This window comes from Tachypleus tridentatus, unplaced genomic scaffold (genome assembly GCF_004210375.1).
Source record: "Tachypleus tridentatus isolate NWPU-2018 unplaced genomic scaffold, ASM421037v1 Hic_cluster_2, whole genome shotgun sequence".
NCBI lineage: Eukaryota > Metazoa > Arthropoda > Merostomata > Xiphosura > Limulidae > Tachypleus > Tachypleus tridentatus.
Window position 1 is genome coordinate 65715668 of NW_027467782.1, and position 14689 is coordinate 65730356.

A 14689-nucleotide genomic window follows, 5' to 3' on the forward strand; every position below is an offset into this window, starting at 1 on the left:
GCTTCAATCATTTTTCAGTCATCTCTTTGATGATGGTCATCTAGGTGATGAGTCTTTTTACCATGGTCTGTCTGTGTTTTGAATCTGTTCATCACGATTTGAATGTTGATCACGTAGAAATATTATTTTTGTGTTTATTAGTTGATGGTGGTGATCTTCACAATAGGTTGACATGCTATTTGTTTCTCTCTTTGAACCTCTTCATCATGATATCCCTCCATGTAAACGAATTATTAATTTGTGTTTTGTAGTTGATCATGGTCATCTTGGTGATGTGAAGATATACCATTTCTTTCTGTGTTTTGCCTTTGTTCTCCATCATCTTCTCTCCATGTAGATGAATTATCAATTTTTGTATTCTCTAGTTGATTATGGTCATCTTGGTGATGGACAGAGATACCATTTCTTTCTGTATTTTGCCTTTGTTCGCCATCATCTTCTCTCCATGTAAATGAATTATCAATTTTTGTATTCTGTAGTTGTGATTATGGTCATCTTGGTGATGGATAGAGATACAATTTGTTTCAGTATTTTGAACCTGTTAGCCATCATCTTCTCTCCATATAGATGAATTATTAATTTTTTTTTGTTTTCTAGTTGATCATGGTCATCTTGGTGATGGATAGAGATACCATTTGTTTCAGTATTTTGAACCTGTTCATCATGATCTTCTCTCCATGTAGATGATTTATTAATTTTTTTGTTTTCTAGTTGATCATGGTCATCTTGGTGATGGATAGAGATACCATTTGTTTCAGTATTTTGAACCTGTTCACCATGATCTTCTCTGCATGTAGATGATTTATTAATTTTTTTGTTTTCTAGTTGATCATGGCCATCTTGGTGATGAATAGAGATACCATTTGTTTCAGTATTTTGAACCTGTTCACCATGATCTTCTCTGCATGTAGATGATTTATTAATTTTTTTGTTTTCTAGTTGATCATGGCCATCTTGGTGATGGATAGAGATGCCATTTGTTTCCACATTTTGAACCTGTTCACCATGATCTTCTCTGCATGTAGATGATTTATTAATTTTTTTGTTTTCTAGTTGATCATGGCCATCTTGGTGATGGATAGAGATACCATTTGTTTCAGTATTTTGAACCTGTTTACCATGATCTTCTCTCCATGTAGATGAATTATTAATTTTTTTGTTTTCTAGTTGATCATGGCCATCTTGGTGATGGATAGGGATACCATTTGTTTCAGTATTTTGAACCTGTTCACCATGATCTTCTCTCCATGTAGATGATTTATTAATTTTTTTGTTTTCTAGTTGATCATGGTCATCTTGGTGATGGATAGAGATACCATTTGTTTCTGCATTTTGAACCTGTTCACTGTCATCTTTTCTTGCAGTTGACAGATTATCTTCCTCTGGCTTCTCTATTTCTTTGTGGTCACCTTGGCTATGTGTAAACAAACCATAAGTTTCTGTTCTTTGTCTTTCTTCACGATTACCCTGTTCTTTTATTTTTGGATTATTTCTTTCATCAGTCTGTAGTTGAACATTTCGTCCCTGAGTTTGAATAGACAAATTATATTCCTCTGGCTTTTCTAGTCCTTTATGTTCATCTTGGCTATGTGTAGACAATCCATTTTGTGATTTATTATCACCTAGCATTTCATTTTTTGATCTAAGTTGTGGAAGTGGTTTACTCTCCTTATTGCCAAATTGTTCTTCATTGGAACAAGTCAGATGTCCATGAAAGTGTTCGTTGGATCCCTTATGGTTTAAATCATCTAGACATTGATCATAATTATTTACTGAGGCACCTCCTGATGGTTTGTTTGGCCAGGGGTGATAAGAGGTGCCTCTCGATACACTAAAAAAATTATTACTATTCTTTTCTTTTTGTTCAACATGTAAATTGATATTATTACCTTGATGTGTAACATGGTTTTCTTTAACAACGTGCATCTCACTAGTGGAGTCCTGAGGCTGAATAGTGTTCATAAATGAGTTCTGTATTTCTCTACTGGTAATAGGTTGATTTGATAAATTACTAGAGCTTACAGGATTTGGTTCACTCTTTTGGTTAATACTTTCATCTGTCTGATGTTTGGAGTGGTTTTCATTATCCATTCTAACAATTTTTGTTTTGTTCATCTCATCTTTTGCAGAATTCTTGTTATTCTTTGGGCATTGGTCCATTTCGTTATTAGAATATCTGTATTCTGTAATTATTTCCTTTTGCATAAGAATAGGATTAACTGAGGTGTCTTGCATATTTCCTTGAATAACATCTTCAAGTTTCTGTTGACCAGAATAATTTTCAACATATACTGTCTCATTATCTTGGCTTGTTCTAGTTTTGTCTTCCTGATTTTCTGCAGAACTCTGGTTGTTCTGTGAGCATTGGTCCACTTTATTATTAGAATATCTATATTCTCTAATTATCTCTCTTCGAGTCATGTTAGGGTTAGTTGATGGCTCATTACAATGCATGGCATCATTTGATGTCATCTGATAACTGTTGATTCTTTGATAGGAACGATTGACGTCAGGTGGTTGCTGTTTATATTCACCATAAACCAGGGTAATTCTGTCTTGTGGCTCCAACTGTTGGTGAATGTTTTCCCGTTGTTCTGTTACATGAAAAGTGTTTTGAATGCCAGAGTTACATTGAGGTTTTTCATTTTCTTCAAATCTTTTAACAAAGCGCTGCTCAACCTCAAATTTGTCTCTCCAGCAAGAGTCTTCACCATGTATTATTTGACTTCTACCTTTTTCTTCTGGCATAGTAAAGTTACCATTCTCAGCTGCTTGAGTTCTGCCGTATTGTACTGGTCGACTAAACATATCTCCATCCACGTTGGGTATGTAGACATCACTGTTGGTTCTGTGATATCTAGAAAACTTAAGCTGTTGATCTCTAGGATCTGACTCATCCCTGTATACAATCTTTCTGGGCTGATGTAATGCATCATATGATCGAGAATCTCTTTGTTCTTGTCTGTCTCTGATGCTCTCTTGCTGACTAACACTACGAAAAACCTCTTCTTCATCAGCTTCACCTCTGTACCTTAAAGTATGAACTTCAGGGTCATGAATAGGACTTTTAATATAAAGAATTTCTGTTCTTCTTGGTTTATTGCTGTCATCAAATTGATAAGCCCTGTACCTATCTCCATCTTTCCACTGACCATTCTTTATGTTTCTGTGAACAACATAGTAATTTCCTACTTGTTGGCCACCAGTTATGTCTCTTGGCAACTCTGTATATCTGATCCGGTCATCTGGTGATACTAATCTTCTTTCATGATATACCCTCTCTACTCGTTCATGCCTGTAATCCCTATGGTTGTCCATACCGCCTCGTCTGTGATTGGGTGAGATCTGGCTGTATTTCCACACACGAGCTTCATCTTCATGCCATGGCTCTTTTCTGACACAAAATGTGAAAAATGAAGTTTTTTATAAGAGCCAACACAAAAATATTTTATCTTCATATGCATTAGGTTTATTAAATATAATATTTTTTTATGTTTGTAGATAGTTGTTCACTTTCCTGGTTACAAAGTGTATTAAATATAATAATTTTATACATGTTTGTAGATATAATAATGTTTGGTGTGACAGGGATTCAGACTTGCAACCCTCGGATTATGAATTGAATGCCTTAACCACCTGACTGTGCTGAGCCTTTAATGATAATGATGCAGCTTTATATTATACAAAGTTCTAAACTATAGACTGAAATCAGTGTTAGCAAAACATTAAGAGGAAAATTGTGCTAATAATGTATTAGATATGCACAACTAATTATACACCTTCATTCTCATTGTATAAAATAAATATCCTTTTTCATCATTGTTAACAGTGACAAACAAGCGTTTTTACGATATATTTTGGTCACAATTGTTGACAGTGACATAGACATTTTGTATGACATATTCTGTTTAAAGCTGATTTTAGCATGTTACTGAAGCATTATATTGTCTACAGTATACATGTAGACATTGTTTGCTCTTACATTTCCCCATTGTAGTATCCAAATATGGAGGATTTATTTTAATAAACTTCAAATTTGACTAAAAAACGGTTACCTTTGTCCATCCTTATTCTCTGCTGACCCCTTCTCTTGTATGGTAACAATGTGCTCAACAGGTCCAACTTTACTGCTTGCTTTCATGTATTCTTTTCTCCTGAAATGTCATGTTGAAAACTTTAAATGTTTCTTAATAAAAAGTACTAATGGAGTAATGAATGGTACAGTTTTTAGTATAACACGTTCATTTTGACTTAAACATTTAAATAAAAATTGCAAAAGTTAATAGGCTGTAAATTAATCCAAATATAATTATTTCTATTGGTTAAAAATATAAAAATGATGATTTCTTAAAGATACTAAAATTTAAAAAAGTATTATTAAATGCAGAGAAATAAAATTATTTTAAAAAGGTGAGGATGTTATCTTACCACACTTTTCCTCTGTAGCAGCAGCAACAGTACATCAACAACAAGAGGAGCAGTAACAGTAGAATTATGACAATTGTAATTAGAAACCAGAAAACGATGTCATAATCTTCCTGTCTGACTTCCCTGATCTAAAACCACCAAAAACAAGACAAGTATATCAAGCTTCATAATCTTCCTGTCTGACTTCTCTGATCTAAAACCACCAAAAACAAGACAAGTATATCAAGCTTCATAATCTTCCTGTCTGACTTCTCTGATCTAAAACCACCAAAAACAAGACAAGTATATCAAGCTTCATAATCTTCCTGTCTGACTTCCCTGATTTACAAACACCAAAAACAAGACAAGTATATCAAGCTTAATAATCTTCCTGTCTGACTTCCCTGATTTAAAAACACCAAAAACAAGACAAGTATATCAAGCTTCATAATCTTCCTGTCTGACTTCCCTGATCTAAAAATACCAAAAACAAGACAAGTGTATCAAGCTTCATAATCTTCCTGTCTGACTTCCCTGATCTTAAAACACCAAAAACAAGACAAGTATATCAAGCTTCATAATCTTCCTGTCTGACTTCCCTGATCTAAAAACACCAAAAACAAGACAAGTATATCAAGCTTCATAATCTTCCTGTCTGACTTCCCTGATATAAAAACACCAAAAACAAGACAGTATATCAAGCTTCATAATCTTCCTGTCTGACTTCCCTGATATAAAAACACCAAAAACAATACAGTATATCAAGCTTCATAATCTTCCTGTCTGACTTCCCTGATCCACAAACACCAAAAACAAGACAAGTATATCAAGCTTCATAATCTTCCTGTCTGACTTCCCTGATCTAAAAACACCAAAAACAAGCCAAGTATATCAAGCTTCATAATCTTCCTGTCTGACTTCCCTGATCTAAAAACACCAAAAACAAGACAAGTATATCAAACCAAAAAACAACGTTACGAACGCTAGCTTTTGTCTGGCCCTTTCATAACTTATCTGTTTATTTTCATAAAAGTTTGACAGTTTTAAAGAGAACTGACAATTTGTAAATAGATTACATCAGATACACCTGGTGTGCTATACAATCTCTTAAGTTTGGGAAAAAAGTCCAGCATCTTGTTCACAGCAGATAAATACTAATTTAGTAACTTCACTATTAAAAAAAACAACAGAATAATAGCCAATAACGGTGGCTCTTCTTTTAACCTTTCTTTCTTAAGAAACCGGTGTACAATCACGTTAAAAGATAAATAATCCAAACACAGTATCGTATAAAAGCAAATTATATGATAGATAAATTGAGAATGATGTGTGTTTAATTATTTATGATATTCAACAGCACCAAAAGATAAACATAAAAAAGTTAGATCTGAAAAAAATCAAATAACCCGATCGATTTATTAAAGATGGACTTTCATCAGGTCACCAATCAGAATAAAAAAATAGACCAACTGTATTTAAATGTATTCATTAGTTGCTATAAGTAATGTGAAAAAGGCAAAACTGTCACGTTAGAATCATTCAACTTGTGTTCACATTCTCTGTTCTAGTACAATGTTTAATGTTTAGGAATTGTATAGTTTGTATTTGATGTTTATGAACTAAACAGACATAGTATATTTTAAGCTCTGCATATCTGTTATTCATCAGGGACCAAATTGCCATTATTAAAAGTAGGCTTTCATCAGAGACAAACTGTTGTTATTAAAAGTAGGCTTTCATCAGAGACAAACTGCTGTTATTAAAAGTAGGCTTTCATCAGGAACAAACTGCTGTTATTAAAAGTAGGTTTTCATCAGGAACAAACTGCTATTATTAAAAGTAGGGCTTTATCAGAAACAAACTGCTATTATTAAAGATAGGCTTTCATCAGGAACAAACTGTTATTATTAAAAGTAGGCTTTCATCAGGAACAAACTGCTACTATTAAAACTGAACTTTCATTGTGAAGTTTTATTTTTATGGTCTTATTGTAAAGGTACATGAATTCTTACCTCACTTTTGTCTTGTAGAATATACTGCCGACCATAGATTGTGCTGTAAAGGAAATAAGTAATACATATGTTTGTCGTTTGAAGCCTGAAGTTTGTTAATACTAGAATCTTCAACAGTGACTTTTCTTCTGAAACAGTACCTTAGCAGAAGTAAATTTCTATTTGCATTTAACATACAGTAACCATAATTACTCAACAATGTTTTGATTCAGTTTCTCTGTCAAAGAAATTCCTTTGTGTACTCCTTTCCAATGACTGAAACAGTGTGGAAGAGATGTCTTTGTCTACTCTAACTCAAGTGTTGAAAAGTGTAATGGTGTTGTCTTTGTCTACTCTACATCAAGTGTTAAATAGTGTAGACAGAGATAATTCCTTTGTTTATTGCATGTCAACTGCTGTACAGCGTGGAGGAAATGTCTATCTTTACTTCATGTCAAGTGCTGAACAGTTTGAGGAAGATGCTTTTATTTTAATGCAGCTCAAGGGTGAACAGTATATAGGTAATGTTTTCGTCTACTCCCTGCCAAATGTTGAAAAGTGTAGAGGACAAGCCTTTGTCTACTTCAGAGGAGTAGAGAAAATTTCTTTGTTTACTGAATGTCAAGTGTTGATGGAGTGATATAAAGGATATGCCTTTGTCTTACTTTTTCCCAAGTATTGAACAGTGTGGAAGACTGTGGTGGTCATATCACATACAGCCCTTTGTGCAGCTATATGCTTAATATGAAACAACAACATAAAAGCAATGATCCAAGAGTCCATTTGTCTCCAATAACGAGACTGTATTCTATGATTTCCATCACTAACATCATCCACTTTTTTACTGTTTCTTTCATTGACAAAGTTTTCACTTTCTTCTTGAGAGAAACAGTACAATCTTAGGAAATTTATGAAAGTTCAAATCTCATTTTTAAGGTGCATAAGGTACATTTTTAAAGCACATAAGAGGAACATTTTTTTTCATTTCTAAGGTGAAAAAAAATTTAATATCTTAAAATTACTTGTTTTCAAAAGTTTCTTTTCAGATTTGTTAAAATCTAGCACAATGACCAATCCTTAAATTGAACTCTCTGCTTTTGCTAGTATAATGAGCTAACATAACCCTGAGGTAGCCTGGTGTTTTTAGTTTGCCAAACTCTTGCCTAACGCTGACCCAGCTTAGCATTTCCAGGACAATGACACACTGACAATGATCTAGAATTCTAGATGAACGTTTCTGGTACCTCAACCTAAACTGACTCTGAGCAAACCTAGTGCTTCTAGTGCACTGATCTAGCCTGGTACTGAGCTAGTTTAGTGTTTCTAGTGCACCAACCTAGCCTGGCAATGAACTAACCTAGTGATACTAGCATATAGAATTAGTGTAGCATTTCTAGTTGTTTCTTCAATATTCAAATAGCTTATTGCTAGCACACTTAGATAGTCTGGTGTTTGTAATATAATAAACTAGTCTGGTATTTCTAGCATACTGTTCTGATCTGGTGTTTACAGCATAGTGAGTTAGTTTGGTGTTTCTAGTATATTGAGTTAATCTAGGATTTACAGTATAACAAACTAGCACAGTGTTTCTAGTACAGTGAGCTAGCCTATTGTTTCTAACTTACTGAACTAGCCTAGAGTTTTGATTTTAATACAATAAGGTAACCAGGTGTTTCTGTTATACTGAGTCTAGTGTTTCTACTATACTACGTTAGTCTAGTATTTCTAGTATAATAAGCTAGTCTGGTGTTTCTATTATACAAAGTTAGTCTGGTGTTTCTATTATACAAAGTTAGTCTGGTGTTTCTATTACACAAAGTTAGTCTGGTGTTTCTATTACACAAAGTTAGTCTGGTGTTTCTATTACACAAAGTTAATCTGGTGTTTCTATTACACAAAGTTAATCTGGTGTTTCTATTACACAAAGTTAGTCTGGTGTTTCTATTATACAAAGTTAGTCCAGTGTTTCTATTATACAAAGTTAGTCTGGTGTTTCTATTATACAAAGTTAGTCTGGGTTTCTGTTATACAAAGTTAGTCTGGTGTTTCTGTTATACAAAGTTAGTCTGGTGTTTATATTATACAAAGTTAGTCTGGTGTTTCTATTATACAAAGTTAGTCTGGTATTTCTATTATACAAAGTTAGTCTGGTGTTTATATTATACAAAGTTAGTCTGGTGTTTCTATTATACAAAGTTAGTCTGATGTTTCTATTATACAAAGTTAGTCTGGTGTTTCTATTATACAAAGTTAGTCTGGTATTTCTATTATACAAAGTTAGTCTGGTGTTTCTATTATACAAAGTTAGTCTGGTGTTTCTGTTATACAAAGTTAGTCTGGTGTTTCTATTATACAAAGTTAGTCTGGTGTTTCTATTATACAAAGTTAGTCTGGTATTTCTATTATACTAACTTAGTCTGGTAATTCTATTATACAAAGCTAGTCAAGTATTTCTGTTATACAAAGTTAGTCTTGTATTCTAGGATATAGAAGAAAACTAGTGACTGTAGTATATATATATTAACCTTTACTTTCGTTTAATGCCTCATACATAAAACTATACTGAATACTTCCATACCTGATGGCATCCTCCATGCTGAAGACATCAATGATAGAGTTGAGAGGGTAAGCTACCCACGCATAAGCCACAGAGCTAGGAAATAATTATTTTCAGTTCAGTAATTGTAATTCAATCGAATTAATGAAACAATAATGTGTCAACATTACTAAGACTGATATAAGGACGTAAAAATATGACTAGTGACTCATTTCTACTTATAACAATGACTTGTGACTAATGTCTATTCACAACAATATGACCCATGACTGACACCTACTCATAACAATATGACTCATGTATTTCTTTTAAAAAAATGTGTAAAATAACTGACTAGAAAGCCTGAAACTAGTAATAATAAACTTGATAGAATACCTAAAACAATGGAAAAAATTTAGGACCAACAGATTTAAACATAATGAAGAAATACATAAACAGTTTTATTTCTAATGTCAAGAAAAAAATGGATGAGCTCAAAGTGAAACAGAAGATAAGATATAAATATTGGAGGTTGTTTAGTGAACAAAATGTTGTGTGTTTGTAAGTAGGAATAACTTTCATTCATTAATCTATAAACTTTTATTATTTGTTGTTTAGATGACTGATAGGGTATAAATTTAGTGTACATAGATTTTGGTAGAGCTTTTGATAGAATGCAAACAAAAGATTAGCTAAAAATCACATTAATTGAGGTTGGAAAAAGACTAGTAATTGGATTGAAAAAATTTTGGAGGGGAGAATGGAAATGACTGTTATTAATGGAATCCATTTCCACTAACAGGTCAGTGTTTGAGCCTTTGTTTTCTGAGTTTGTTGAAGTTTTCTTCATATTTCTCTACAGTTTTTATATTTTCCCTGACCTTTCAACTATTTTTTTTCTAGTTCTGTTACCATCTTGCAATATATCTTTAGGTAAAAAATTTGTGATTAATATATATAGTCATTATATGACCTAACTAGTAATAAAATCAAGGTCAACAGAAACACACTATTAGTTTAGCACTTACATGACTTTGTTAGCTTCACCACAAACAATCTGTCCAAATCACCAGAATTGGCTGTCATTTAAAATAAAGCTAAACCAACAGAAATATATTATTGGCTAAATACTTTCATGACTTCATGAGCAATGCTATAAACAGCAAGACTGAATTAACTGACTTTGCTGTCATGGTAATTAAGTTTTCATCAACACAAACACATTATTAGTTTAATACTTTTATGAATTCAAGAGCAACACAACAAAAAGCCTAATTACCTCGACTGGCTGCCATTGTAAGGACGAACAGAGTAAATACTGACTCTTGCTCCAGTGAGAGTATTGAAAGACCTAAAGTGGATCAGAAAATAAATGTCTAAAAAATTAATTAAATATGATTAATATTTATATTTTGTTTTCATAATGTTATTTGAATAATTAATTAACACTCTTTACCTTTGCTACAGTATTATATCTATTTGTGTTCAAAGATCATCCTTGCAAAAACATTTTTTACAGTCAAGAAAAGTTTAATTTAAAATAACTTTTGTAACAAACATCAAATTAATACACTGTTAGTGCAGGCAGCTAATGAGCGACTGTGTACTTAAAAACACACAAAACAAGTAACAATGTTTCCTCCTCCCTTTGAAAATGTATCCATTATTGATTACGTGTCTTGGTAAGGACAGTTTGATTTATGTTGAATTTAGCACACAGCTACCTACCTGAGGGGCTATCTGTGCTGATTGTCTCTAGTTTAACAATAAAAAACTAGAGGTAAGGAGCTAGTTATCATCATCTACCACCAACTCTTGGGCTATTCTTTTATCAATGAAGAGCGGGAATGATCGTCACATTATAATGTCCCCCACACTTTCAAGCATGTTTATTAGAACAAAGATCGAAACCATAACCCTCAGGTTGTGAGTCAAGCTCCCTGATTGTAGGCAGCATTGTATATATTTAACCTATTATAAATATAGTGCTTAACAGTGTAATATAATGTGTGAATGCATTCAAGGCAATAATTAGTATTGGTTTAATAGTGTTCATTGATGCTGATTTATTTAGTTACTACAACAATCACAAATATCACATACAAACAACATTCAAACAATACCTTAGATACACAACTTGTTTCTTTACTTAGTACAACAATAAAAAATGTCACTTACAACATTCAAACAATACCTTAGATACACAACTGTTTTCTTTACTTAGTACAAAAATAAAAAATGTCACTTACAACATTCAAATAATACCTTAGATATACAACTGGTTTCTTTACTTAGTACAAAAAAATAAAATGTCACTTACAACATTCAAATAATACCTTAGATACACAACTGGTTTCTTTACTTAGTACAACAATAAAAAATGTCACTTACAACATTCAAATAATACCTTAGATACACAACTGGTTTCTTTACTTGGTACAACAATAAAAAATGTCACTTACAACATTCAAACAATACCTTAGATACACAACTGATTTCTTTACTTAGTACAACAATCACATACGTCACCTCTCAATTTCGTATTTTCGGTGGCGTATCTCCTCTGCAGGTAGTGGAATGATAAACATTATTGTACGGTTAAGATATTCCTAGATAAAATACAAATACCTGAAGATAACTGTTAAGAGTAGCAGCAAATAAAAAACACTAGTATTACTGTTATCAATACTGAAAAAATATTTGTAGGTACAATTTGAAAGATATTAATTGATATGAAATAAATGCCAGTGTTATCAATGATATTATGAAAGAAACTCATAGTTTCTCTCATTAACAACATGAATACGGAAGAAACATTACATGTAATAGCATAATTACAAAATAAACACAGGTTTTAACAGCAGAAATATGGAACAAACACTACTGATAAAGTTTTAAATACAGAATAAACATTACCTTATAACTCGAGTGCATTCAAAGAAGAAAAATCCACCTTTGAAAGCACTCGAGTTACGTGGTTTCTATTTCCTTTTCTCAAAACTTCTTGGACCTACGTGTTTTTAGAACATCATGAAAATGAAAGAAGTAACACTGATAAGGATATGACTGTGTGATAAACACTACTGTTGATGGTGTGATAACAATGTGTATATGGAGTAAGCTTGTACTACAGAAGAAGAAACATGACTAAGTGTCTTTTTATTTGATAACTATGTGTAAAACATTAATGAAATATTACTTACCTGGTTATGTACCTGTACTTCCACACTTGACGACTGCACTGGAATGCCCTGATCATGAGCTCTCACGTTTAGGGTTATGGGAGGCAAATTGTGGCTTTCCTGATTTGTTACATCAGCTAAGGGTTCCTTCAAAGTTATCTCTCCTGAGATGGGATTTATTTGAAACTTGTCTTGGTAATTACCACTTATTATTTCATAAGTCACATTACTATTGGGGCCCATCTCGTCTGCATCAAAAGCCTAGTGAAACAAAAATAAAAACTTATTTTTTCTGAAAACAAAAATAAAAGATAAAATTATAATAATTAAGCCATTATGATGAATTAATTCTCAATCGTTTCAATCAAAATGCATAATTTCACACCAAATTCAACCAAAACAAATTGCTAACTGTAGTTTTTATTAACCACATTTATAAACGAACATTAAAGGGTTACATCAAGACAAAATGACAAAATAAAACATATGTAATTAAATAAGTATATATATATATATGGATATTTTCTAGTAGACAGAAACAAGCCAAAATAAAAATAAAAAACTGCACAAATTAAAAGGACCCCAAGGAATAGAGTATACTGTGCTTTATAAACATGGCCTAGCTGCGTTAAGGCGTGCACTTCATAATCTGAGGGTCGCGGGTTCACGCCGAAGTCGGCATAAACATGCTCGCCCTCCCAGCCGTGGGGCGTTATAATGTGACAGTCAATCCCACTTTTCGTTGGTAAAAGAGTAGCCCAAGAGTTGGCGGTGGGTGGTGATGACTAGCTGCCTTCCCTCTAGTCTTACACTGCTAAATTAGGGACGGCTAGCACAGATAGCCCTCGAGTAGCTTTGTGCGAAATTCCAAATTCCAAACAAGCTTTATAAAATGCACCCTATGTTTTAGAGGTGAAAGCGAGAAATAGAACCCATACTGTGATCATGACACAGTGTCTATCAGCCTTAACGTCTATTCACCAGTCTCACAAGAAGAAATTCATAAAATAAATAATAATAATAAAATAATTAACTGAAACAGTAATTAGGAGAGCGATATATTATTGCTCAAACCTACAATGTTCCACATCAATTTCACTCTTCACTGCCCGTAGACAGTTGTGGGAAGGTAAGATAAACGTACCTTATAAAGTTGGCATTATCTTACTTACTTATCCCCAAGTGATAGTACCTTATTATCATTACTTCACTGCCTGTAGACAGTTGTGGGAAGGTAAGATAAACGTACCTTATAAAGTTGGCATTATCTCACTTACTTATCCCCAAGTGATAGTACCTTATTATCATTACTTCACTGCCTGTAGACAGTTGTGGGAAGGTAAGATAAACATACCTTATAAAGTTGGCATTATCTTACTCACTTACCTTATTATTACTATTACTTCTGTTCTTCAAAGTAAAGAAGACAAAAGAAATGTTGATAAAGATGTGGGACTTTGTGAGTTTGAGCTCCCACATCTCGTTCTCCTAATTTATATTTCTTTTGTTCATTGCATTATTCAGTTTTGATTTTTATTATAATTATTTACGAATTTCTTTATGTGAGCATCCAATGTTAGGTATAAACCATAAGGTGGGTCATTATGGTATATGTCCTGGTTTCTCAAGTACTGCCAGCAATAAAACCCAAATTACACTGGTGGTACTCCAATATCTGGTTTAGCCTTAAATTCTCTCATACTTGAAAATAAAAAAGAAGCATAACAGAGGAGCAGATGTGGGTGTTCAAGCCATCATCTTACTCAAATTAAGTTCACAAATAATTTTTATAAACCAGATTTATTTAAAATTAATAATTATATTGGTAACAAAACCCAACAGTTTTACAAATTAAAAATAGTTCCAAATCAAACAATAAAGTTTATTACTTAGATATTAAGATGACTAATAACTCTAGTAAAATTAACATTTTTGATGAAAGAAATTTCTTCTCACTTTAAATATATAAACTCCCCTTATCAAAGTATTATATTTTTACATCTTCTTAGGTAGTGTAACATTTGCACCAATAAACAATTCTTAATACCTAATTTGAATATATTAGTAGCAATTGATTTTTAATAGTTTTATCAAAAAACCTTATGTAAATATTTTAAATCATTTTGTAAAGAATATAAAAATACTTACATAAATTTCAAAATAAGACATAAAAGCAATTATTATATGTACAATGAAAATAATATTTAAATTTAAATCGATAAGTTAGTATATAAATAGAATTTCTTAACTGAACACTTCCATATCTTTAATAATTACATTAATGCAGTTGTACCTTACAATTTACCTTCTCTATAGAAGACCTTGATACCAAGTGAAGGATTGTTACAGAAGATGTTAGTGAGAAGATACAAATAGTAGCATAGTTATTAAGGAAAAATTTATACCTTCACATTGTTAATAAAGAGATAGCTGTACCTTTACTATTAATCTCTGATTAAAAGACCTCATGTCAGTGTTTAACACAGCATCATAACGAGGCTGCAGAAAAATTGGCATATTGTCATTGGCATCCATCAAACGAATCAATAGTTCTACAACATTCTTATTGCTCT

At 32.4% G+C, this 14689-nt stretch overlaps 1 protein-coding gene across 1 annotated transcript; it reads right to left on the reverse strand.

Annotated features, from left to right (window-relative positions):
- Positions 1–459: 459 nt before the first annotated feature.
- Positions 460–14678, reverse strand: LOC143242365 (uncharacterized). The gene is made up of 9 exons (XM_076485721.1): positions 14553–14678; positions 12138–12377; positions 11464–11543; positions 10214–10285; positions 8977–9051; positions 6420–6462; positions 4429–4556; positions 4056–4154; positions 460–3394 (listed from the first exon to the last, which is right to left on the reverse strand). The coding sequence occupies exons 1-9, from the start codon at positions 14649–14651 to the stop codon at positions 460–462; spliced, it is 3771 nt and encodes a 1256-aa protein (XP_076341836.1). The 5' UTR covers positions 14652–14678.
- Positions 14679–14689: the final 11 nt, after the last annotated feature.